Raw genomic sequence first — 21516 nt, 5'->3', positions numbered from 1 at the left:
AAGGACAATGCGCCGCCGGTGATTCCCGGGGTTGCAGGGGGGGGGAGGAGGAGGGTGTGGGAGCAGGACGGGAGAGAGGAAGGGGATGCACACGCGCAGCCGCTCGGCGGCGACGGCGGCGGCAGGGATGATCGGAACAGAGAAAACCGAGAGAGCGAAAGCCGCGGCGCTGTACTGACGATCCCTCCTCCCCCGCGATGGTGTACCGACGGAGAGAGAGAAAGAGAGAGAGAGAGAGAGAGAGAGAGAGAGAGAGAGAGAGAGAGTACGCATTGGGGTGGCTCGACGAGCACGGCCTGCGCGCGGGGGAGCGACGGCGGCGGAAGTGTACGGGGGACGCAGAGAGGGCGGGTGGCAAAGGCGCATGCCAGTTGGGCCCTCGCCGCGCTACGAGTCAGGCCACCCCGGAATTCTTGCCCTCTCTCGTCGCCGGAGAAACAACGCCGGCACGGTCGGCGGCGCGTCGCGAGCCTCCACGAGCCTACGAACTCCAGGAGAAAGACTCCGGGGGAGGTTTTTCCGCTTCCCCCTTTCGTCTCGCGATCCTCGCGACCCTCGCGCGTCCCGCGCGCGAGCCTCGGGCCTCGCCGTCGCCGGAAGAGATGCCGGGACAGTGATAACAATCGCCGCTTCCGGCTCGTCGTGAGACCCCGGCGAGGGGGGCCCCGCCGATTTACCGTGTACGCTATTCCGTCTGTCTCGTGCGCGCGCGATCTCCGGGGCGGAGGAGACTCCGAGCCTCGGCGTCGTCTCGCCGGCATCGTGGTGGAGGAAGTGGTGTGTCAAACGGTGGCGGCGGCGGCGGCGGCGGCGTCGGCCGCGGCGTCGCGACGCGCGGACGTCGCCTCCGCGGCACCCGGCACGTGATCGCGCACGACCGGGCGACCGCACGCCGTCTTCCGGGGGTGTCTTCGCGAACCTCGTGATTATCGAGTGCTTTCGCGGTCCTCAGATGAAAGTTGGTCGGGAATTTTGATTCGGGCAGCAGTTAAACACATAGGAGAATATTCGTTCCCGCGGGCAATTAGTCCTCGCCGATGAGAATATTTAAATGTTTCGATATACGTATCGTCGAGCCAAATGATTCGGTTTTATTTCCGTCGTCGATCATAAGGTGGCCATTTTTACGTCAGGTAAACGAAGCGCACGGTCGAACGGATTGTTTAACGTTGTAAACGTGCGGCGATATAATCTTGATAGCCGCCTATACATCATCCATGCATTTATTATGATTCATATTATATACACATTGCCGGTAATAATCTTTCGGGAGGTCCTCGCTCGTTGTATTCGCGAAGGTAATTTGTGGAAATTGGAGGACTGCGGATGCAAAAATTACAGCGGCAGTTTTACAGATATTTATCGACGACAGGTTTAATCGCCATACGTTATATTTCGCTGAAGTAGATTTACCTCCTTTATCACCGTTGGAATTGAGAGGCTCACGGGAAAAAAAATTATTCGAGCCGTCACGCGAAACTTTACACATAAACCGTCGATATCGCGGGGGGAGGGAGGAGGGGAGTCCGGCTTCGATTTTTACCCCGACCCGAAAGTTCACCCGGAAGGGCAACGTACGCGGCAGTTCGGAAAGGGTTGATCGTGTGGAAGGCCAAGGGCGGTGCGAACGGACTCGTGGGAGTTGACGAGCGATTGGCCCTCGCCGAAATGAAGGTCTGCAATATTCAGACCATCGTCGTACTCCAGGGTGCGTGTCGCGAGGGCGCGTTAGTCCGACGGAAGGAATTTCGTGGAAAAAAAAAAAGCAAAAATCTCTCTCTCTCTTCTCTGACTCGTGCGAGAAGGATCGAGAGGCGCGAGATACGCTCGATTAATACATTTTATCATTAAATACACCACGCCGGATGCGCTTCATTGTTCCCGCAAATTTCGCGTCAAATTGATTCGACGGCCCGTCCGTTGATTTTATTTGTATATGTCTCTCCGCGCCGTCTATATCTGCGATCCGGTAATTCGGTACGGAAGCTATCGAATTCGCGGCTCGTGTCACAGCGCTCTGACCGTGTGTCTCGATCGATGTTTTAATCAAGAAAATAGTCCGGGTGAAACCGCGTATTTACGGTTGCGAAACGTGTGACGCTGGCAAAAGCAGGACGGGGCTCGCTCGGGTTTGACAATAGGGTTAAAATCGGTGTTGGCATTTAGCCGTCGGTAGTCGCTGTTTGCCGGTATATCGCTGCTACTTCGTTTCTCTTTTTTTTTTTATTCGAGAGAGAAAGGAAGGGAGAGAAACATCGAGATTTTATTCGCGTAACATTGGAAAGCTTTGCTCATTAAGCGAGAAGTCGACTATAAATTTCTGTATCAATTTTTGCCCTTCGGCAAAATGACAACCTTCGTGAGAGAAATGCCGTGTTTGGTATTAAACTCGCCCGCGGTATATATTATATATAGCCACCTTTTTAAAGATTATCTGAAAGGTTAAAGAGATTATGCGGAAGAGCTATTAAAAAATCAGCGCAATCCAAACGATGCGGGTTACGCTTCCACGAGCGAAAGTAATTGGACGACGGCAATTTATATTTTGCACGAGAAAGAAAGAAAGAAAAAAAAAAGGGGGGGGAAACTCCAAGACGCGTACTCGCCTCTCGGGTACACAATGCACACAGCCTTTTGATAAAACCGGCGCGGTTACCGAGAGCGCGTAGTTAGTTGCACCGTGTGTGTGGTGGCAACCCGATTATTCATGTATTCGACTGGCAACTCCGGCAACTCTCTCTCTCTCTCTCTCTCCTCTCTCTCTCTCTTTCTCTCTGTTTTCGATGCACGCTTTACACGCTGCCGCGGAGGCGATAATGTGCCGGGAAGATAGTGCTCTTCTTCTTTTTTATTCGTAACAAGCGCCGCCAAATTACCGGCGATATCGTTACCGTTCACTACAAAATTATATTAATAACATATGTGGGACTTATATTTGCGCGCAATTAGAAGAAATAAAAATACTAAAGAACTCGATGTATTTCCACTATTTGTCCAATTTCACAAATATTATCCATGTAATTTTACATAATTTTTTTTACAGTATACACTGAGAAAAATGTCTGGTGCGATTATTCAGAAATCTGGTGAATAACTTCGTCTAACTAGAATTCTGGTTAATCTCACCAGATGTTTTTCTCAGTGTATGTATAGTAGAGCAGAATGTCAGTGCTTTATCTGTCGGAGATTTCATAATTTTGGCCCGTAATTTTCAGCGCCCGTGCGTATTTCGTACGTGTTTGGAAAAGGAAAAACCGCCGGGAAAAACGCAAAAGAATAGATTTCCCCGCGTTTATATTTCCGAGAGATGCGTAGAGAGGAGAAGATTTCGCTTCGCGTCGGGAGAGGAGGTGAAAAATTTTTACGCGAAGAAGAAGAAGAAGAAGTCAATTTTCCCCGTTCTAAATGGAACGGAGAGAGAGTCGCGATAGATAAAAACGCGCGTGATTCCATTACGCGATGTATTTTTCATTGCTCCGCTGTTATTACATGCCGCACCAAAATTTAATGAACGTATAGAGAAAGAGAGAGAGAGAGAGAGAAAGGGGGAGAGGGAGAGAGGTGAGGGAAGCGCGTTAACGTCGTCGAGTCGTTTGCAGCTGCATGCGGGAAAACTCGTCACACACAGGCTTTTAATATGCCTCGGTGCACGTCGTCGCGTCCGCGTCGAAACCGCTTTAAATGAGTTTACGATCGATTTATCGCCCGGGAAGAGGATTTCACTCCGCCGTCGAGGGGCGCTCATTTCCGGGAGTGAATTTAAGTACTGGGCCAAGCCGTACGTGCGCGCGAGGCGTAGATTTAAATTCACCCCGAGGAGGGGTGGGGGTGATGCACCTTTATTTTCACAAATGCATGCAACCTTCGATAAACGGTTGATAGACCCTGTAACGAGTTTCGAACGCGAGTTACCGAAGTGATTATCATCGACGGCGACAGCCGGTTGTGTCGCGAGGCGCGGTCTCCTCGGTTTTAATTCGTTTTCCCAACTTTTCCGGTCGGTCGTGCGCGTTTTTCCTTTCGCGGGGTGAAGGGGTAGAGGCGGGGGGGGCGCGGGGGGGGACGAGCAAACGGATTTCTCATCGAATATTTACGACGACGTTACGCGCGTTACATCCGCCGGACTTTCACGCACGGCGACTTCCTTTTTCTTTTTTTTGCGCCCGAGAAATATCGCCGCGACGGAAATTGCGGCGAGAATGAATGAGCGAATGAATGAACGAACGCATAGGTCTCGCATTTTCTCGCGCGGGGATTGCGCGTCCCGCTGCGAGGCGAAACGACATTTCCGCGCGACGGGTAATTTGCTATTCCGCTTTAGAATTAGCCGACTAATTGCCGGCGGGTTTCACGGTGAGGAATGAAGGTTCGGGGGCCCCCCCCCCCCCTCGCGGTAACACGACGGTGTACAACGTCGCGACACGTGTAGCACGTTGCGCCATAATGAGTCGCTCTCCTCTCCGTCGCTTCCAGCTCCCGGTCTCTTAAATTATCGGCAGACATCGGTCGGCGAGATTTGCGCTCGGTCGTACTACTACTACTACTACTGCTGCTGCTGCTACTGCTACTACTACTACTACTACTCTGAAAGTGCATGACGGTCCTCAGCTCGAGTATGACCCTCGCAGCTTCTCCGCTCGCGGAAACGGCGAGGAAAGCCAGTGCGAGTCCGCCGTGCGCGACAAGCTCGAAAATGTAGGGGGGTTGGGGAAAGGGAAGAGGAAGAATTTTCGCCGACCTGCGATCGCCTGATCGATTTCACCGTGGAATTCACGTGCGGGGGACGAGTGCAAGAAGAGGGAGACGTGCGCGAGGGTGTCGTTCGATGTGGGAAACGCGCAGCCAACATGTTCGCGTGCCTGTGGAATTTCTTCGACTGGTAAGACGTGCTGTAATGGCATTTAGTTTTTTCACATAAGGCCATAACGCGGAAGACACTCTTATTCAGAACGAATAATAACAAGCCGATCGATCGCTTTCTATTTATCACCCAGATCCTCGGTATTTTCCATATCCCGTGTGTTCCTCCTCCCGTATAATAAACTCTCCCCCTCGACGATTCCCCGTCGCGCTTGTCGGGAGGAGAGGAATTTTAATTACTGACTAAAAGCGAATGTAATTAGCGCGAATACAATTGGAGCAATGTCTCGATGATCGCGTAATCGTATTTCCATTAATGACGCAATGAGACGTGATATTTCCGCGGGCTGCCCGGAGGCGTTTCCTTAGCTCTCCTCCGCGTTTATTAATTCGCGGAGGCGGAAACGGGCACAATAAAATCCCCTTCGGCCGGCTGCAACTTAGCGTTGCATAATTCGCCGGAAACGGGATTAGCGGGCGCGCGCACGGCGTAAAGCGATAAATCCCCTTTTCCCCTCCTTCCGTGCCGTTCTCAATTATACTTATTATTATTAGTTTGATAGTTCATTAGGCAACGTACTTCCTCGTCAGAGTCGTCAAGCTTTCATCATTATTCATTTTATATATTATATATTAAGGTAATCTGTACCCAGTATGGCCATGTATCCAATTTGGCTCATTTTCCATTTCTAAAATAGCCACACAGAATTTAACAGATAACGCTCAGGAAGTCGATACGATGTATTTATGCCAGTTAACCGATCAATATCTACTTTCTACAGCTTGCAAACGCACTTTATTTAAATTGTGCTCTTCGGAATGTAAAATTTCAGTAGTAAATTTCTTGCTTTGCATAATTATCACGTAACAATTATGAATATTTGTAATTTATGTTACTGTAGCGCTTTATTTATGCTTCTCAAGACTATATTTATTTTACATTTTTATTAAAACGTCTTTTTTATGATTGAAGAAAGGAAACCCTTTGTACGGTGAAATCATTATAATCAGGAACACTGGAAACGCAACGTATCGCGTAATAATTATATGTAAAAGTCAAGATTCTGTTTCTTTATTTAGTGTTTAACTTGTGATTAGTATTTTCTGTCCTTCCACAATTTGTTACAGGGACTTCTTTATAGGTTGTTGTTTTCTATTTTAAATCTGACTCTTATTTTTCAATTTTATATTTATCAAAAAGATGAGGAAAACCTTCTAAACTTAGGCAGGTCATATTCGATACAATAAAATAATACACTTGTGTACTCAGAGAAATTTCATTCTACTGCTGTGCTCCTTTGCTGCCAGTGTCCTTCTTATCTTTATTTTACACGTGAAATGTTTCGAGACAGTTGAAATCGGGAAAAAAGAACGGATTTTGCAACAGAAACATAAAAGTCCACGGTGTAATCGCAATATCACCGAGCGATTTGACGGACCGAGTTTTGCTTCTGCTTTCGTCTTCCATTACTTTTTTTCTCCCGAACAATTTTAGTCTTTCCCTTTGGAGTGTCCTCTCTAGATGATTTTCAGTCTGTATCTCAGTCGTCCAGGTTATTATTTTATCGTCCCAGTGCTTCGTTCTCGTTAGCATTGTACGAAAGAGACGTCCGATTGTAAATTTCGCGAAACTAGAGGGAATAGATGCGAGATGTGCGTTAAAAAATGGCATGACTGATTTATGAAGATGTGCAACTGAAACGCAAAGAACCGTCACTCGTTTTTCCTGCGCGGGAATTGGACAAAGCAAATACTATTTTTGCATCTGAATTTTGGTTTCATCATTGTTTCATCCAATATTTCGAAGCCAGGGTCTTTTTAAAAAAAAAAAAAAAAAAATATATATATATATACAATCCGCAATTGCAGCCGCGCGCTTGAAAACCTATAGGAATGCGCATGGAGTAAAAATAGCGCGAATTCTACGCATACCCTGTCTTCCCAGCTTTCATCGCGAAAAACCCGATAAAAATGACATGCTGGAGAAAAATTGCAGGAATTTCGGTGCGCAGCAATGTTCAGCCGAAAGCTATCCGGTTTCATCGTTTCCAAATAACCACGAGCGAACGAGACACGAGTAAGTAAGGCGAGTACTGCGAGGCACGAGGCCTGTCAGACTCAGTCTCGTCGAGGCTCCTCTGATAAGGATCTCAAATCCCGCGGGGAGACCGAGAGATTTTTCGACGTGCCGTCTGTCGATTACGCGTAAAGCGTGCCTTTAAAATTGTATTCTTGCGGCGCGTAGCCGCACAGAGATCTCGAATATCGCCGACAAGTGGGAGAGCGGTATGTATTTCTTTACATAATATGAATAAGCTTGCCTTCAGCCGCGAGAATGTCCGAACAAGCTCGAGCTTTTCCTCCCTTCCTCTCTCTCTCTCTTTCTCTGCCAGTTTGTATACCTTTTTCTATCTGACGCGCCCCCAGGATGTACGCGGGAATCACTGCCGCGTCTACACTGTGCATAAACCCGCCCGCTGTCGAGCTATCGCCTCGATACATCTGGGCTTTTTCATTTCTGGCTCTGGTGTAGTCGCGCGAAATGTATGCGAAATGTACAAACGCGCCGGTGAAAATACGTTCGGAAAGAGGAATCGGTGCTATCCGACGTGGGAAGCGAGGCATTGTAGCTCATGTTGCGATAAAGAGGTGATTGTTGCCGATAAGAGAGGCGAGGGTGAGATACGCGTATATGGGTCAAGTGCCTCGCGTATGACTCCGTTAAATTTGATTGTTGTACACATATTCCGCTCTCTCTTTTTCCCCCCAAGTTTGGATTTAGAAAATTATTTCGGTTAAGAAGGAAATTATATTAAGATAATTAAATTATTAGATTTATAATAGGTGAATAGATTAGATTAAAAGGGAAAAATTCTAAGCGTTTATATTAGAGGGATTAAAAATGGCGAATAATAAATTATATTAACAAAACTATTCGCTGTTTATATTGTTTATAAAAAAACAATATTACTTTTTGATCCCAAGAAAGAAAACGAAAAAAAAGTCACAGTGCCCATAATATCATCATAATTTATAGTCATTTTTGGTCCCGACCATGTTTTTGTAGTTACAGTTTGTTTAAACTATATTAAAATTCTCATAGTTATAATGTTGATCTATAAAACTTACGATATAGTTGCCATAACCAAAATGGAGATTTTAATATCGTAAGTTGTACCACGGAGCAATCATTCTTTACATCCACAATAAGCATACATTTATTATAGTATTAATTATTATAAAAGTGATATTCCTAATCACAACTATTTTACTATTACAGTCGCGAACGTCACACACTTTTTTTCCCTCGGTATATCGCGTCTTCATTCTCTTCTGTTTGATGCATCTTATGACAGCCATTGCGTCAGCAAACTCGCTCAACAAACTACTCATTTGCGAAACTACTTGCATAAAATGGGAATAGCAACTTGACAAACATAATTTATCTCTTCGCCCACGTTTTCGTTGTTTTCGTTTATACACAACGTCCCTTTGTGCGTCGCTTAGTAAGTTCTTTGCTCAACGCGTTAAAGCGCATCCTTTCCCCACTCGAATGAAGCGAGGGGATTCCACTGTTTTCACCGTACGGGCTTTTCGCCATGATTATCGATCGGCTACCTAGGTCATGTGGCTAGGGCTTGCACTCGCCGGGAAGACTTCGTTTCACGACTGCGACACGTGCGTTGCGTACGGCATGCGCAGTGTATAAGGGTTCATTCACACATACCGCTTACGTGTCCAATGTAATAGCGCAACGGCATTGTGCAGGTTGATCGTTACAATATTTTCGTTTTTATTAATTGTCCCGTTCGGCGCTCGCGTACAATGAACTTGACTAGTGCGACTGTGTGTACTGAGTAAAAAAAAAAAATTATGTAAGGAATTACAAAAGAATATTATGGTGGAGTTTGTGACGGTACCAAAAAAAAAAAAGATGCGAACATTTGCAGTTCTGTGTCGATTATACGGCGTCGAATGATACGCTGCGAAATATTATTAATTGGAGGCTTCGAACGTGTAATTGATTACCAATGCGCTCAATTGTTACACGGCGCAACGATGATATCGTTATATTGAAATCAGACACGAAGAGCCCATTGCAGACAATTTGCGATCTTTAATGGTATTGTTGCATTTGACGCGATTCCGAATGGTCGTGTTACCTTAATTAACGTTCAATTTATGATTTATCATGTGCATTACGCAGATCATAAAGGAGAAAAAAAAATTGACGCGTCCGTTCGCGCGCAAAGTGCGCAGGCATTAAATTACTTGAAAAATAAAAGCCCCGCCGCAAATTTAACGAAGATAGAGATAAGCTAGTCGGTAGGGCTCGAAACGAAAATCGACCGAGAGAAACGGGAAAGGGACGATTCGCCGTTACCTCGAAGGGGGATCCATTCTGTTTCAATTATACTCTTGGGATGCCGTGAGAGGAAATGACATATTGATGTATATGGTACACCACGGCCGACAAGACGCAGTGTATCGATCTAAACCGTGTAAACCTCGTGTGCACTCATCGCTACATATAGAATGGCAGGCTCGAAGAGCGTGTCGTAATAATTAACTCACAGTTCGCTGAGTTTACAAATCGCGTCGGCGGAGATAAACTTCATATTTTCCAATTCTACGGTCATCGATCGTGTTGCTTTAAATCGTCGATAAATATTTCAGGATCCCGTCAGCGCGCGGAAAGAAAGGTTTTTATTGAAAATACCCAAAAGTTCAGCACGACCTGACCAGCTGAAAATAGTTTTATCAAAATGATCGTGCAGGCCGCTCAAGCATAATGCCGCGAACAGTTTAAACATTCTTCCAATTTGAACGTAACAGATAATTGTTTAAACAAGTTATGTTAAGTATTTAGTATTCTGTAGACTCGTATTTAATTAAATTTTCAGGCATGCCTCAGCAAAACTATGCTCTTCTTTCGCAGCAGTGACAAGAAATTAAAAATCCAACCTACAACTCAGTTAATTTTTAAGTATAATTTATTATTCATAAAACAAACGCTTCATACGCTTTAGTTGTTGTGCTACTTGTCGAATACATTTCTGAGACTTTTATGAATTATTATTTAAAGTAACATCAATTTCTACATTAGAAGTAAATATAAACTGTTTATTTAAAAAATAAAAGATAATGGTCGACGGTTTTTTAAATCTCTGCTTCTCGAGGTAAAGTTTTCACTAAAAGTTTACAACCGTATCTTTGTCGTCTCATTGAAATTCATACTATTTCTGTTACCGCGCATATCACTTCCAAAAGAAGCATCCCATATAGCGCTGGTTAGCCGACCTGTAAGCTGCTAGGTAACTTTCAGCCCTGCGATCAATATTCAGCCGGGAGGAAGCTTGACAAAGCAACAGGATGCATCCGCCGGGAAGTTAACATAAATTCCCCAACTAATATCCTGTCTTACGCCATTAAGCCCGGTATGCTTATAAATTAGCTTCGGCGGGTGTTTATTTTGCTCCCCTCCTCTCCCCCCCCCATAAATTTCGTATCGGCTGATTTGCGAGCAGCCGAGAACCCCGTCTTCCGGACGCGAGTCACTTCACGAGGCGGGTATAAAGTTCGGCCGCGATAAATATCCCTTTTCGTCGGCGACAAACCGCGGAAAAGGCTGGAAGACGAAGGACGAAAGAAGAAGGACGAGGACGAGCCGGAAGTAGCTGTATCGACTAGAACTTGCACCGTATTGGCACGTGGATACGTAACCTGCAGGAGTCGTTCGCCATGTTTGTCTCACTTGTACGTGCTCCTCGCTAACTTTTGAATTAAAAAACGCGAAAAGGGAGAGAGAGAGAGAGAGAGAGGGGGGGACAGGGAGGAAAAAAGAAGAAACGCCGGAACGACGACGTTCCGCGTGCAAACTGCCGGAAGAGAGCAAGCGACGCGTTTTCATGGAGCTCGAAAAAGAGATCCTCTTACGTTCTTCCAATATGAAGCGCAACAAGACGAGCAAGCACTTCGTCGGTTTACGCGAGGATCTTTTATGCCCGCATGCAAAAATATTTGTGAGTTCCCGTGAAGGGGCCTTTCACACGTGTCTGTGTGTGTGTAACCGTCGCTCCATTCTTCCCTCTCTAAAGCGGCGAAACTGCGCCTCCGGTTTTCCACCGCTGAGCTTTTTAATTCTCGCCCACCCCTCTGGGGGGGGGCGGTGTCGTTTCCTTCCCAGTTCAGCCAGCCGCGACGAAGCTTTTCGCTCGCAGTTAAATATGTACGTTTGTCCGCATATGCAACGTCTCGGGGAAAGGGCGAAAATTAACCGTACAAATTCGACACGTGCACTCGCTCGTAAAAAATGTAGAAAATTGCTGTCGGTGACGCGGTAAAGCTACCGATCAATTTGGCCTGCCGTGTCTTTCCGCTCTTGAAATATGCACCTTATCGCGCTTGTATAACTCACCTAAAAGAGAGACACGAGACCCGTGAGATATAAGTGTACTCGTGTCCATTCAAATGATTGCTTCATGATCACGGCCGAGGTCCCTCTGCATTCATACGCAACCTGCACGTGCTAATTTTATCCTGACCTTCCCGCGGATGCTGCGACTCCTATCGTCCCGGCAAGGTCGCGCGTCCGTGAGGAAAAAAAAAAAGAAGAAGACGAAGATATCTATAATAGCCGGCTTTTATATATTACCGTCTCCCACCCGTTCGTCCATTAGCAATTTATCGACGTCCAATTATTCGCGTCCGCTCCTCCGCTGTCTATTTTCATAGGGTATATCGATTTCGTTGCTTTCGACATGAATTTTCTGGGTCAAGCGACACGGTGAACTTAAGAGAGGAGAAGCGCGTGACGTTACGAACGCTATCTCGCGCGAAAGGAGTAAATTTTCTCCGATACTAAAAGAGCACATCCGGAAATACGATACTCGGAAAGCCACGGGATGACGTTTAATGCGCGTTTAAAACGGCGTTCTAATAACGTAATTGCCACTACGGATTTGTGGCGCATTTAATCTGGGGGGGGGGGGGGAGGGGGTGCGAGCGTAAACCGGTGGACCGCATTAAACCCTCATTTTCAGACTGTCGAGCGGTCGCCGGCATGCGTTTTTAATTGTCTCCTTTACTTTGCCTCCGTCTCGTCACGCGTGCAGCGTACGTTACATTCGAGCGTAACTACTCTAATTTCATTACGACGCGCGACGCGGCGGTGTCACGTTACGGTAAATATATGTCTGCAGCACGAATAACGCTGTAATAAGCGTGTAAGGAACAGCTTTTCCCAACACGTCACGGAGCGTACCGGGATTCTTTGAAATGTTTGCCTTCGGTTTGCGGCGCGGGATTCGAAAACATTTCGTACGATTCCCCTTCGTGTGTCGAAGCAGCGCTTTAATTTCCGTCGTCGAGGGACAGGGCACAATTTTTTCGCCCTGAAATTAAAAAGAGAAATTACTATATATAGTTACACTGAGAAAAAAATATTGCGGATTTGACAAAAGTTTTCAACTGAATTAAAATTTTGTCAGCTGGAGAATTTATGCGTTTAACTTAAATGCACAAATTCAAGTGTTTATATAGTCGATTGAAATATATGAACACTTGAATGGACAAAATTTAATTTGGTTGGAAAATTTAGTCAAATAAACATTTTTTCTCATTGTCAGATGCATTGATGATTTTTGTACATTCTTAAAATAGATTATCTGCCTGATATAAAATAATATTATATTAAACGTTTTTCTCATATAAGTATTTTATTAATATTATTTTATTATAAATATTATATGGGAAAAACATAGCATTTAATATTAAAGTCAAACTTTGGTCGGGCATTGTTCCTTTTTCGAAAATAGCGGGTCTCACTGGCATTTTAATTTTTTATACAAAACACAAGCGAAAAGTGTTTTGCTTTTGTACTTAAATACTTAATTTAATGCACAGTAAAAAGTTACGTCTGGCATGTGGAGGAGCGAAAAAAAAGACACTTATCGATTTTTGGGTGGTAGCGAAATAAAAAATTCAAGTTCCGCCGGAACACTGGAGCTCTTTCCATTTTACTTAATCACTTGTTTTTACCCGACAGATGAGGACGAGGTCGCGACCAAAAAAAAAAAAAAAACCTCTTCTTTTAACTCTAATATCCGCTGCGGCCTGCAGTTTTTCGGGGGGCGTCCCGACCGCCCCGGAACGGTAAACTGCCAAAAGTGATAATCGCGGCGCCAGCGATTTTGCTGCGAGAAGCGTTTCTATTAGCAAGTCTGCAGAAAAGATCGGCTTGATACCGCGTCGCGTGGCCGCATTCACCGCGCGCCACCGCGAATAAACGAGTGTACACGCCGCGCTACATCAAAGGGTTAGATCGTGGCGCATCGCACCGCATCGCGGCGACCCAATTTCGGGAGGGGGCGGGGGGGGGAGGAAGGGGTGCGCGAACGTTAAAGTAAAACGTACGGCGATTCGTTTTGAGTTCGCGTTACACGACGACCGGTTTACCCGGCGCGCCTGATTCGGCGTCGTCGCCGGCTGTCGCGAATCGCTTTCGTCGAGCAGGACACACTAGACTTTGCGTTTTTATTAAATTTTTTTTTTTGTTTCGAACATTTGCACACATGGGAAAATGCATGCTAAGAAAAGCGTTTTCAGATTTTTTAATTATCGGGTCTTTTTAAAGTAACGTTTATGTTTGCAAAAAATAACCTATTTGATAAATGGTTTTATAATGCAGTCAATCAAATCATTTTGTACGTAAAATTGATTTCTGTACACACACACTGAGAGAGAAAAAATGCTGGATTCAAATAAATATTTCTTTGAATAGTGCTAATAATATATTTTATAGAAAATCAATATTTTTTTCAAACAAGTAATATTTTCTCAATTATAGAAAACTATTACTTATTTTAAATAAATATTATTGATTTTCTATAACATATGTTATTAGCACTATTCAAAGAAATATTTATTTGAATTTAGCAATTTTTCCTCTCAGTGCAGAAAAATAGGTACTTGAATGAAATAACTATTACTTAAAATAATTCGTAATAATAAACTGGCGGTGTAATAAATATTTTTCTAATTGCAGCGCCTGCGATTCATTCTTGAATACGCGATACGCCACTATTTTAATTTCTTTACAGTTTCCTTGCTTCCAATAAACTGTACTTCTTCGGGATGTTCGTATATGTATAACATTAAAAGTCTCGTAAAAGAACAGGGATTTATTCCGGTCGCAACGGATTTACTCGCACGCGAACATCCACGATTTTACAGCGTGCGCCCCTCGTACAGAAGTCATTTCGTAATTTTATCTCGGTCTTACAGCGCCACTTGGAGGATTATCCCGTGAACGGCGGTGGAACAACAGCGCGTAGGGGGAAAAAAAAAGTCACCAGCACCGCCCGGCTTTTTCTCTCTTACGCGAAGACCGCGGACTTTCGAATATAATATAGTCGCGGACGAAAAACAACGGTTTGGCGTTTCCGGAGATGGAAACAGCTCTATCAAGGCGCACGAGTGTGGTTTAGTGCGTTGGTTTTTAATTACGCCGTGAGCTCAGAAATTATACGCGGCGTAGCGTCGTTCCCTCGTCCCTTTCTCTCTTTCGCCCGCAACGGAAACGGCCATTAGAGCAGCAATTTTGCCCCAATTAAGGGCAGTCGTTAAAATCTGCGCGTACGGACGCGAAGGCCACGCAATGGAGCGTCTGGAATTTCATTTGGACGCAATTCCGCCCGCTATTCCGCTATGAATGCGACGTTAATGGGCATTAATCGTTCCGTCGTCGTCGTCGTCGTCGCCGACGCGGTACGCGCCGTTCCGTTACCGTCGATTATCTTATCGCCGTCTAAACGCGACTTGGACCCCACTAAATGCCCGCCGGGCAAGAGATCAGCGACGAATTGGAAACTCGGATGGCGAACCGGTCAATCGAATCTCTGCGGTCTCGCCGATGTCGTTTTCAGCTTTCCCGTAAAACGAATCGACAATTTTCAAGTCGGTCGCGCGGCCTCGTTCGGATCCACCAATGCCACCAATTAGGGAAGAAGGATTCTACGGGGGAAAAAAAAAAGGAAATTTGATACACAAAAAGGGAATCGTTGATTTGATTGATCAACTTAAATGCATAGAATACTTGAACTTCGATTCGAGTGTTTGCAAATTTGATTGAAATACGTAAATGCGAATCGAAGAAACCCAATCAAGTTGAAAAATGTAGTCAGATTGACAACATTTTTCTCTCAGTGTATGTAATACAAAGAAGCTGCTTCTCGCGACTTTTTCTTTTTTTTTTTTTTTCGGAGAATAAACGCGCTCGACATCAGACGAAATTACATTTCGCTCATTATTCCTCGACGGCGACTGTACGTTCGATTATCGACCCTCCCGGGGACGAGATACCCTTGCGCGTCGGCCGGCAACACTCGACGCCATCAATTTTCAACCGCAGTTCTCACAATTTCGGGAGATTAAATCGAATCAAATCGACTGATAAAGGGATTCTCGGGGCTTTAATATCGGGCGACACGCGCCCGGCAATGGAAATGGAAATTCGCGTGTCGGGGGGAGCGCGGCGTCACGTGTGCGGCGCTCGGCCGTGGCCGTGTCATCGTGGCGACGACGACGAGCCAAGGTACTCCGCGCTCTCAGGGATAAAACCGTATCACGGCACCGATAAATCGATCCCTCTCTCTCGTTAACCGAGGCGACTTTCCGAACGAACGGCCGCGCGTCACGTTGCGCGGCCACGTTGCACCTATACGGACGTGCAGCAGCTCGCGGATAATAAAAAGCAATGGCGCGTTATGCCTTTGCGACTGCACGGCGCGCCGGCAAGGGCATCCCGCGTGTAGTGTGTTGACCCTTTCCTACCTGGTAGCCAATGGCAAATGCCACTGCTACGGCGCGACGGTTGCCACAACAGAACGGTGGCTTATTTCCGAATACCGCAGAAACGACGATATCCACGATCGCATTGATGTTTGAGAGACACACACCGAGAAGAAGATGCGCGATGTTTGCGAATATGATTGCTTAATAAAATAATTAGTCGGGAATATTATTTTCATTACCTATGGTGATTGTCTTATGGGACCGTTTGCTACACAGAGAGAATGTTCTCTTAAAAATGACCCTGAAAATCGTGAGACAACGTAAATCTTGAAGAATTTTACCATACTTTTAACAAAATTTATTAAATTTTAATAAAATCTGACAAAATTTTAGTAAATTGTGTTAGAAGCATAGTAGAATTTACAAAATTTTAGTCAATTTTGTCAAAAGTATAGTAAAATTCTTCAAGGTTTACGTTGTCCCACAATTACCACGATTTTCAGGGTAATTTTTCAGAGAAAATTCTTTCCGTTTATATTAAAAATTACCATTTTGGTTACGGCAATCATAAGTTGCATAGACTAATATTATGATTACGAGAACTTTAATGTAACTTTGACATGATTTGGCTGTAACGTCACAATTTTGAGAAAAATAATAATCAAAGAGATAAAAAAAAAGCGGCAAACTCTCAAAAGCGTCGTTTCTCTCAAAATTGTGACGTTATTGATTTTGTAAAGATAACTTTTAATAAAATAACGTTTTCCAAATCCGACGACAAGATATTCAAAATCCCTGACGAGATTGACGTAAAAGTAAATTTGTTTATCTCAAAGTGTCACGAATGATTTTTTTTTTTTTAACGTGTCGCATTCTTCATCGCAAATGTGTCAAAGCTATTTGTCCTTCTGTTGCAGGCTCGACCAGCCGGTGACCAGCTCCACGCCCGGGATGGACAACAAAAAGGTATTCATCATTAATCCGTGATAAATTCTACTTGCGCCGAAATTGTACTCTTTTTTCCCCCCCCTCTGGGACATACGAGCAACGCGCGGATAGAACTCGCCGTCCCCGCCGGTCGAAGTTAAAATTACGACAAAATCGCATCGCAAGGGAATTGGCGTGGGGCCGCACGAATCGCGATCTATAAATAACGGTCGTTTCCCCGCGATCGATTATATTATCTACTGTTCGGTACCGCAATGTTTAATGAGTTGCATGCCGGCCGCGGACCTTTGCACGAAAGCGGAAAACCACCCGACGCTATGCGCAACCCTCCAATTAGAGGCATCGCTCGAATTAGCGCGTCGTGTGACTCGCCGATCACCCTCGTCCGGGGATAATGGCGAGCGATACGAATCGGCCGTGATTTAATTCGACGCCGCGCCACGAAAGAGCGAGAGAGCGGGGAGGAGATGAAAAGGGAAGGAGAGAGAGAGAGAGAGAGAGAGAGAGAGAGAGAGAGAGAGAGAGAGCGAAAGTTTGCCGCGAGAGTTCGGCCGCTTTTCCCCGACCGCGGGGGAAACGAAGTTTTCCTCGGGATCGACGGGAACCCCCGGGAACTTGGTTGCTTTTTTGCTCGTCGAGAAACTGGCGCGCGCGAGCGGCGCGCTTGTAATTTAACGGATTACCCGGGCGACTCCTCTTCCGTGTCCGGCTTTTTCGCGTTGGCGCGACGAGGGCACGTCGTCGTCGTCGTCGGGAAATTTCGTCGGGGCGAGACGACGTACGACCCCTCGCGGTGGAGGCGAAACGGGAAGCGCGCGCTAATGTTCTTCCGCGGCAACTCCTGCGTAACGTGTTTCGGCCGAAGAATCTCGAGAAGAGAGAGAGAGAGAGAGAGAGAGATCAATCACCGAAGAGGGTGATTCCTCCCTCGCATCGACAACTTGTGCATTGTGTTATTTCATGTGTCCCCCGGGAGAGCAAATGCCCCACGGTGTAGTTCTTGGCATATTCCGCGCGCGATTTAAGGACACTCTTTGCGTACTACATGTGTCACGTACACGCGCGCGCGCGCGTGTGTGTGTCGCGAGAGTTTCTCAAAGGGACGTGTCCGCAGCACTTTGTATTCCTCCTGAAAGATACAGCTTGTGTTATCGACGTTTCTGTGAGCACCGGGGAAAACTACGACGGAAAACCGGCGGGGGGTAGGGGGGGGGGGGGAGAGAGGCATTTTCTACTCCTCTCATAAAACGTATCCACGAGTCTCTTGTTGACGGAGTACTCTTCTAAAGAGAAGCAAGATTTAGCAAATATTGTATCTGCGAAGTTATCGAAGGTATGAGGGGACGCGGCATTGCGCATCGCGCTATCGAGATTTTCCGGCGTACAACAGACTTTTCCCGATCGGCGCTTGTAAACTTGGAAATTTGTGTTTTACCATCTATAAATTTTAATAACGCGCGAAAAAACACGATGGTAGAATATTAGGGGAAAATTGTAAGTAAAATGTATGTACACAGAAAAAAAAGGATTAGTGTCAATTCAACGTAAGGTAAGGATATAAAATATTCCTTAAAAAGAGATAAGCTGATTATTCGGGTAAACGTTTTAAACATGAGGATGAAAATTGCTTGATTCGATCTGAGTGGATTTATGAAATTTTAAGCTGTGTTTCAAGACTGACAAAATTGTCGGCGCAGTTTATGCGAGCCAGAAATATCAAATTTACAGAAAATTATATTTAGCAGCAAGACCCGCTGCAGGCCGGTAGAATAGGCAAATCTCATCTTCATCTTTTTGTCGACAAAAAAGTTTCATAATTATATCTCATATCATATTTCAGCAAAATATGTTACTTTTATTTTAACATTATAATTGCCATGTAAAAAGTACAATGTAAACGTGGTTGTTGTGATAATTAATAGTATTAAAAGATTCTAATCCTCTGTATGAAGATGTTACTCTTTTTTATCTAATACTTTTCTCTTTCAGTTCAATAAGAATCTATTTTTCTCGATACAAAATTCTTCTTTCTTCATTGTTCAAGATTACAAGAAATTTCTTAAAGAAGATTTCATATTCTTGTTTATATACGAGACAATAATTGTATATTTGAAATTTCCTTCTGCATATTAGTTTCTTATTGACGGAGATTCTTAAATATCGCCTTTGCAAAGTGCATTATTGTCGATAAGAGGAGCAGCTATTGCGCGCGGCGATATCGAAATTTACCGGCGTATACAACAGACTTTTCCCCGAACGATGCCGGTGAACTTGTAAATTTGTAATTTGTCGTCCGTAAATTTTAATAACGCGCACGGGGGGAACGGAAGAATATTAGGAAATAGGCAAAGGAATATCGATACGTTCGTAAACTACTTCCCCGTTACATTACTTCCCGGACGATGTTAATGGTAACGTTATCCCGTACCGTTCGATACGGCAACATCTCGCCGTTGCGCGCAATATCTCGCGAAGGGGAAACTCTTGCGAGCGTCGCAAAATATGTAAACTATTTTTCGTCGTCGTCTGCGCATTCGGGGATGTCTCGTAAAATTCTACGGCGGAAACCCGGCCGGGAGGGGGGAGGGGGGAGCGAGAGAGAGAGAGCGGGCGGTAAATTATTCATTTCCACGTCAGGAATGGAGAGGTTTCGAGTGTTCCCACGACCCTTCTCCAATCTTTTGTACCGAGAGCCGATGCGCCCTCCCGCTCTTTTGCGCATGTATTTTTAAATCTCCGACGGGAAGGCGGAGGGAAATCGATAGCGCAGCCTGTGCATAATACACCCGGGGTCTATTTCGAGGATTAAATCCGACTGGACTTGCCGGAGACGCGTGCTCGCGTGCACTGGAAATGCAATCCGCCAACGCTCCTATCGTCTATCGAGCAATTAGTTATTTAGCGGATTGTTTCCTCCCGGACGGGATACCAGGCCCGCGTTTTTCTCTCCCTCAATAAGCGTCAAGCGAGAATCGGACGGTTCGAATGGCGATCGCGCTATCGCCGGCGGTCTGGTGGTCCTCTCTTCTCTTCCCTTTTTTTCGTTTCCGTGGCTTTTCATTATCGGACAGACGTTTCCGTGGTGGCGTGGCGAAATTTTTGTCGGCCAACGGCAATTTTGCGCGATAACGTGGCGCGTCGGGAGGCGGAAAAACGGATTTCGATCAGAGCCGCCATTCGGCGGCGAAGGCACCGAATAAAAGGAGATCGCCCGGAGATCTCGGCGGGGCGTGATGATCGTGACGAGGGAAAGATTCCAAATTTCCACCGAAGATTTATCACTTTCCAGCTTTTCTCCTCCTTTGTCCCGCGGGATCGCGGTTACGTTGTAAATCCTTACGAACCCGGAAGATGTTCGACGCCATTCAATACACCTCATTTCAACGTCACGTGTGTGACGCGTTACGCGATTGCCTTGGAAATGATAAACAAAATCATGTTTTACGTTCGTTGGAACGTGTAAAAGTCGCGTAATTAAATTATTCAGTCGCACGTTTTTACACGTCATGTTAATTGGGTGGATGTTTTTACAAAACTGGAAAACATGTTCGTTTCGAGAATCGCAACGAATACATCGAGTTACAAATTTTATGATTAATTAATTTTCCGCCTTAATTCGATTAGATGCCATCTCGCGTTTATATTAGCGATCCCCAAATTATGTGCATTAATCGCCGCAATTAATTAATTCGAATAAGCAAAAAACGAGAACAACTAATTTCCTATTTTTCCTATCGATTTTTCCTTCTCCTCCACTTTAAGATATGGGGGGGGGGCGGGAAACGGGATTTTAATTTAGTTAAATTAAGTTCAACCGACGTTGATGTAACGCCGGCCGTAAGATTTGTAAATGAGTGTCCCGATAAGAAAGGGCGCGTTTATATTTCACAGATTGTCCAGTCGAGCACGCCGCCGGCCGTACCTGTCCAGGTACGTAGCAAGCACGATGGCTCGGGGGTGGCGGCTTCCGTTTCGGGGGTGCGCCGACGGAGCGGCCCCCAAGGGGGTCTTCGTTCGCCCGCCGCGAAGAGGCCCCTCTCCGCCCCCGTTGCACTGCAGGGGTGGCTGCATAAACAGGGCTCGGAGGGTCTCATGCTGTGGAAGAAGCGCTGGTTCGTCCTCTCCGAGTACTGCCTCTTTTATTACAAGGGTGAGTCCGCAAATGTGTTGTACAATCGATGCTTTGTGGGGGAGGGGGAAAAGATGTTTTAGTGTTGTTTTTCTATTATTTTTACACGCCGAGCGTAATGCCATACTGCTTTTAATAAGCTTTATTAATCGGGGACGGTGCAGCTCGTTCGGTATTCAGTTTAGCATCCGAAATCCGACAGATATAACGATTATTATTGCTGCGTAATTATCAATCGACGTTATAAACTGGAATAATCATTAACAATTATCCCAGGAGCTCGTATTAATCGCTAATCTAATGGAAATTATTATATTAAAGTTAGTTATTGGTACAAATAAGCTCTCTCACCGTCGACCGTATTGCGCAAATCGAACAAATGAGGTCTTAATAGCCATTCCGCATGAAATTGATATTCCTTCGCAATTCAGTTTCCCGCGAACGAGACGTGACTGGCGAAAAAAAAAAACTCGGCTCTTACAATTGTATTACAAAATAATGATAAGCTGGATAAAGATGAGATTGCAATTTAACTGATTTCAAAACAAAATTAATGAGTCTCTGCTTGAAAATAAATGGGGATTTTTCCATAAATAGTCACGTCCTGCAATAGAAGAAAATCATCCCCGGGATGAAAGATAAAATTCGTAGACGAGAGCAATCCCCAGAGCTTTTCGCTCGTATCGATTCGTATCTGCTCTATTTACGAGCTTTTATTTTGGTGCATTTACCAGTTTCGCGAAGACGGCACTCTGGCACCCGGCCAGGTCTTCCCCCCCCCCCCC

General features: G+C 45.3%; 1 protein-coding gene across 1 annotated transcript in view; it reads left to right on the top strand.

Moving 5' to 3' along the window:
* Positions 1-21516, top strand: part of LOC105830881 — a 144043-nt gene that overhangs the window by 62060 nt on the left and 60467 nt on the right. Inside the window, exons 3-4 of the mRNA XM_036290295.1 lie at positions 16572-16620; positions 20494-20752. Of these exons, the coding sequence (XP_036146188.1) occupies positions 16572-16620; positions 20494-20752 (308 nt within the window). The remainder of the gene's footprint in view (positions 1-16571; positions 16621-20493; positions 20753-21516) is intronic.

This window comes from Monomorium pharaonis, chromosome 7 (genome assembly GCF_013373865.1).
Source record: "Monomorium pharaonis isolate MP-MQ-018 chromosome 7, ASM1337386v2, whole genome shotgun sequence".
Classification (NCBI taxonomy): Eukaryota; Metazoa; Arthropoda; class Insecta; order Hymenoptera; family Formicidae; genus Monomorium; species Monomorium pharaonis.
This window is presented reverse-complemented; position numbering and strand designations above follow the sequence as displayed.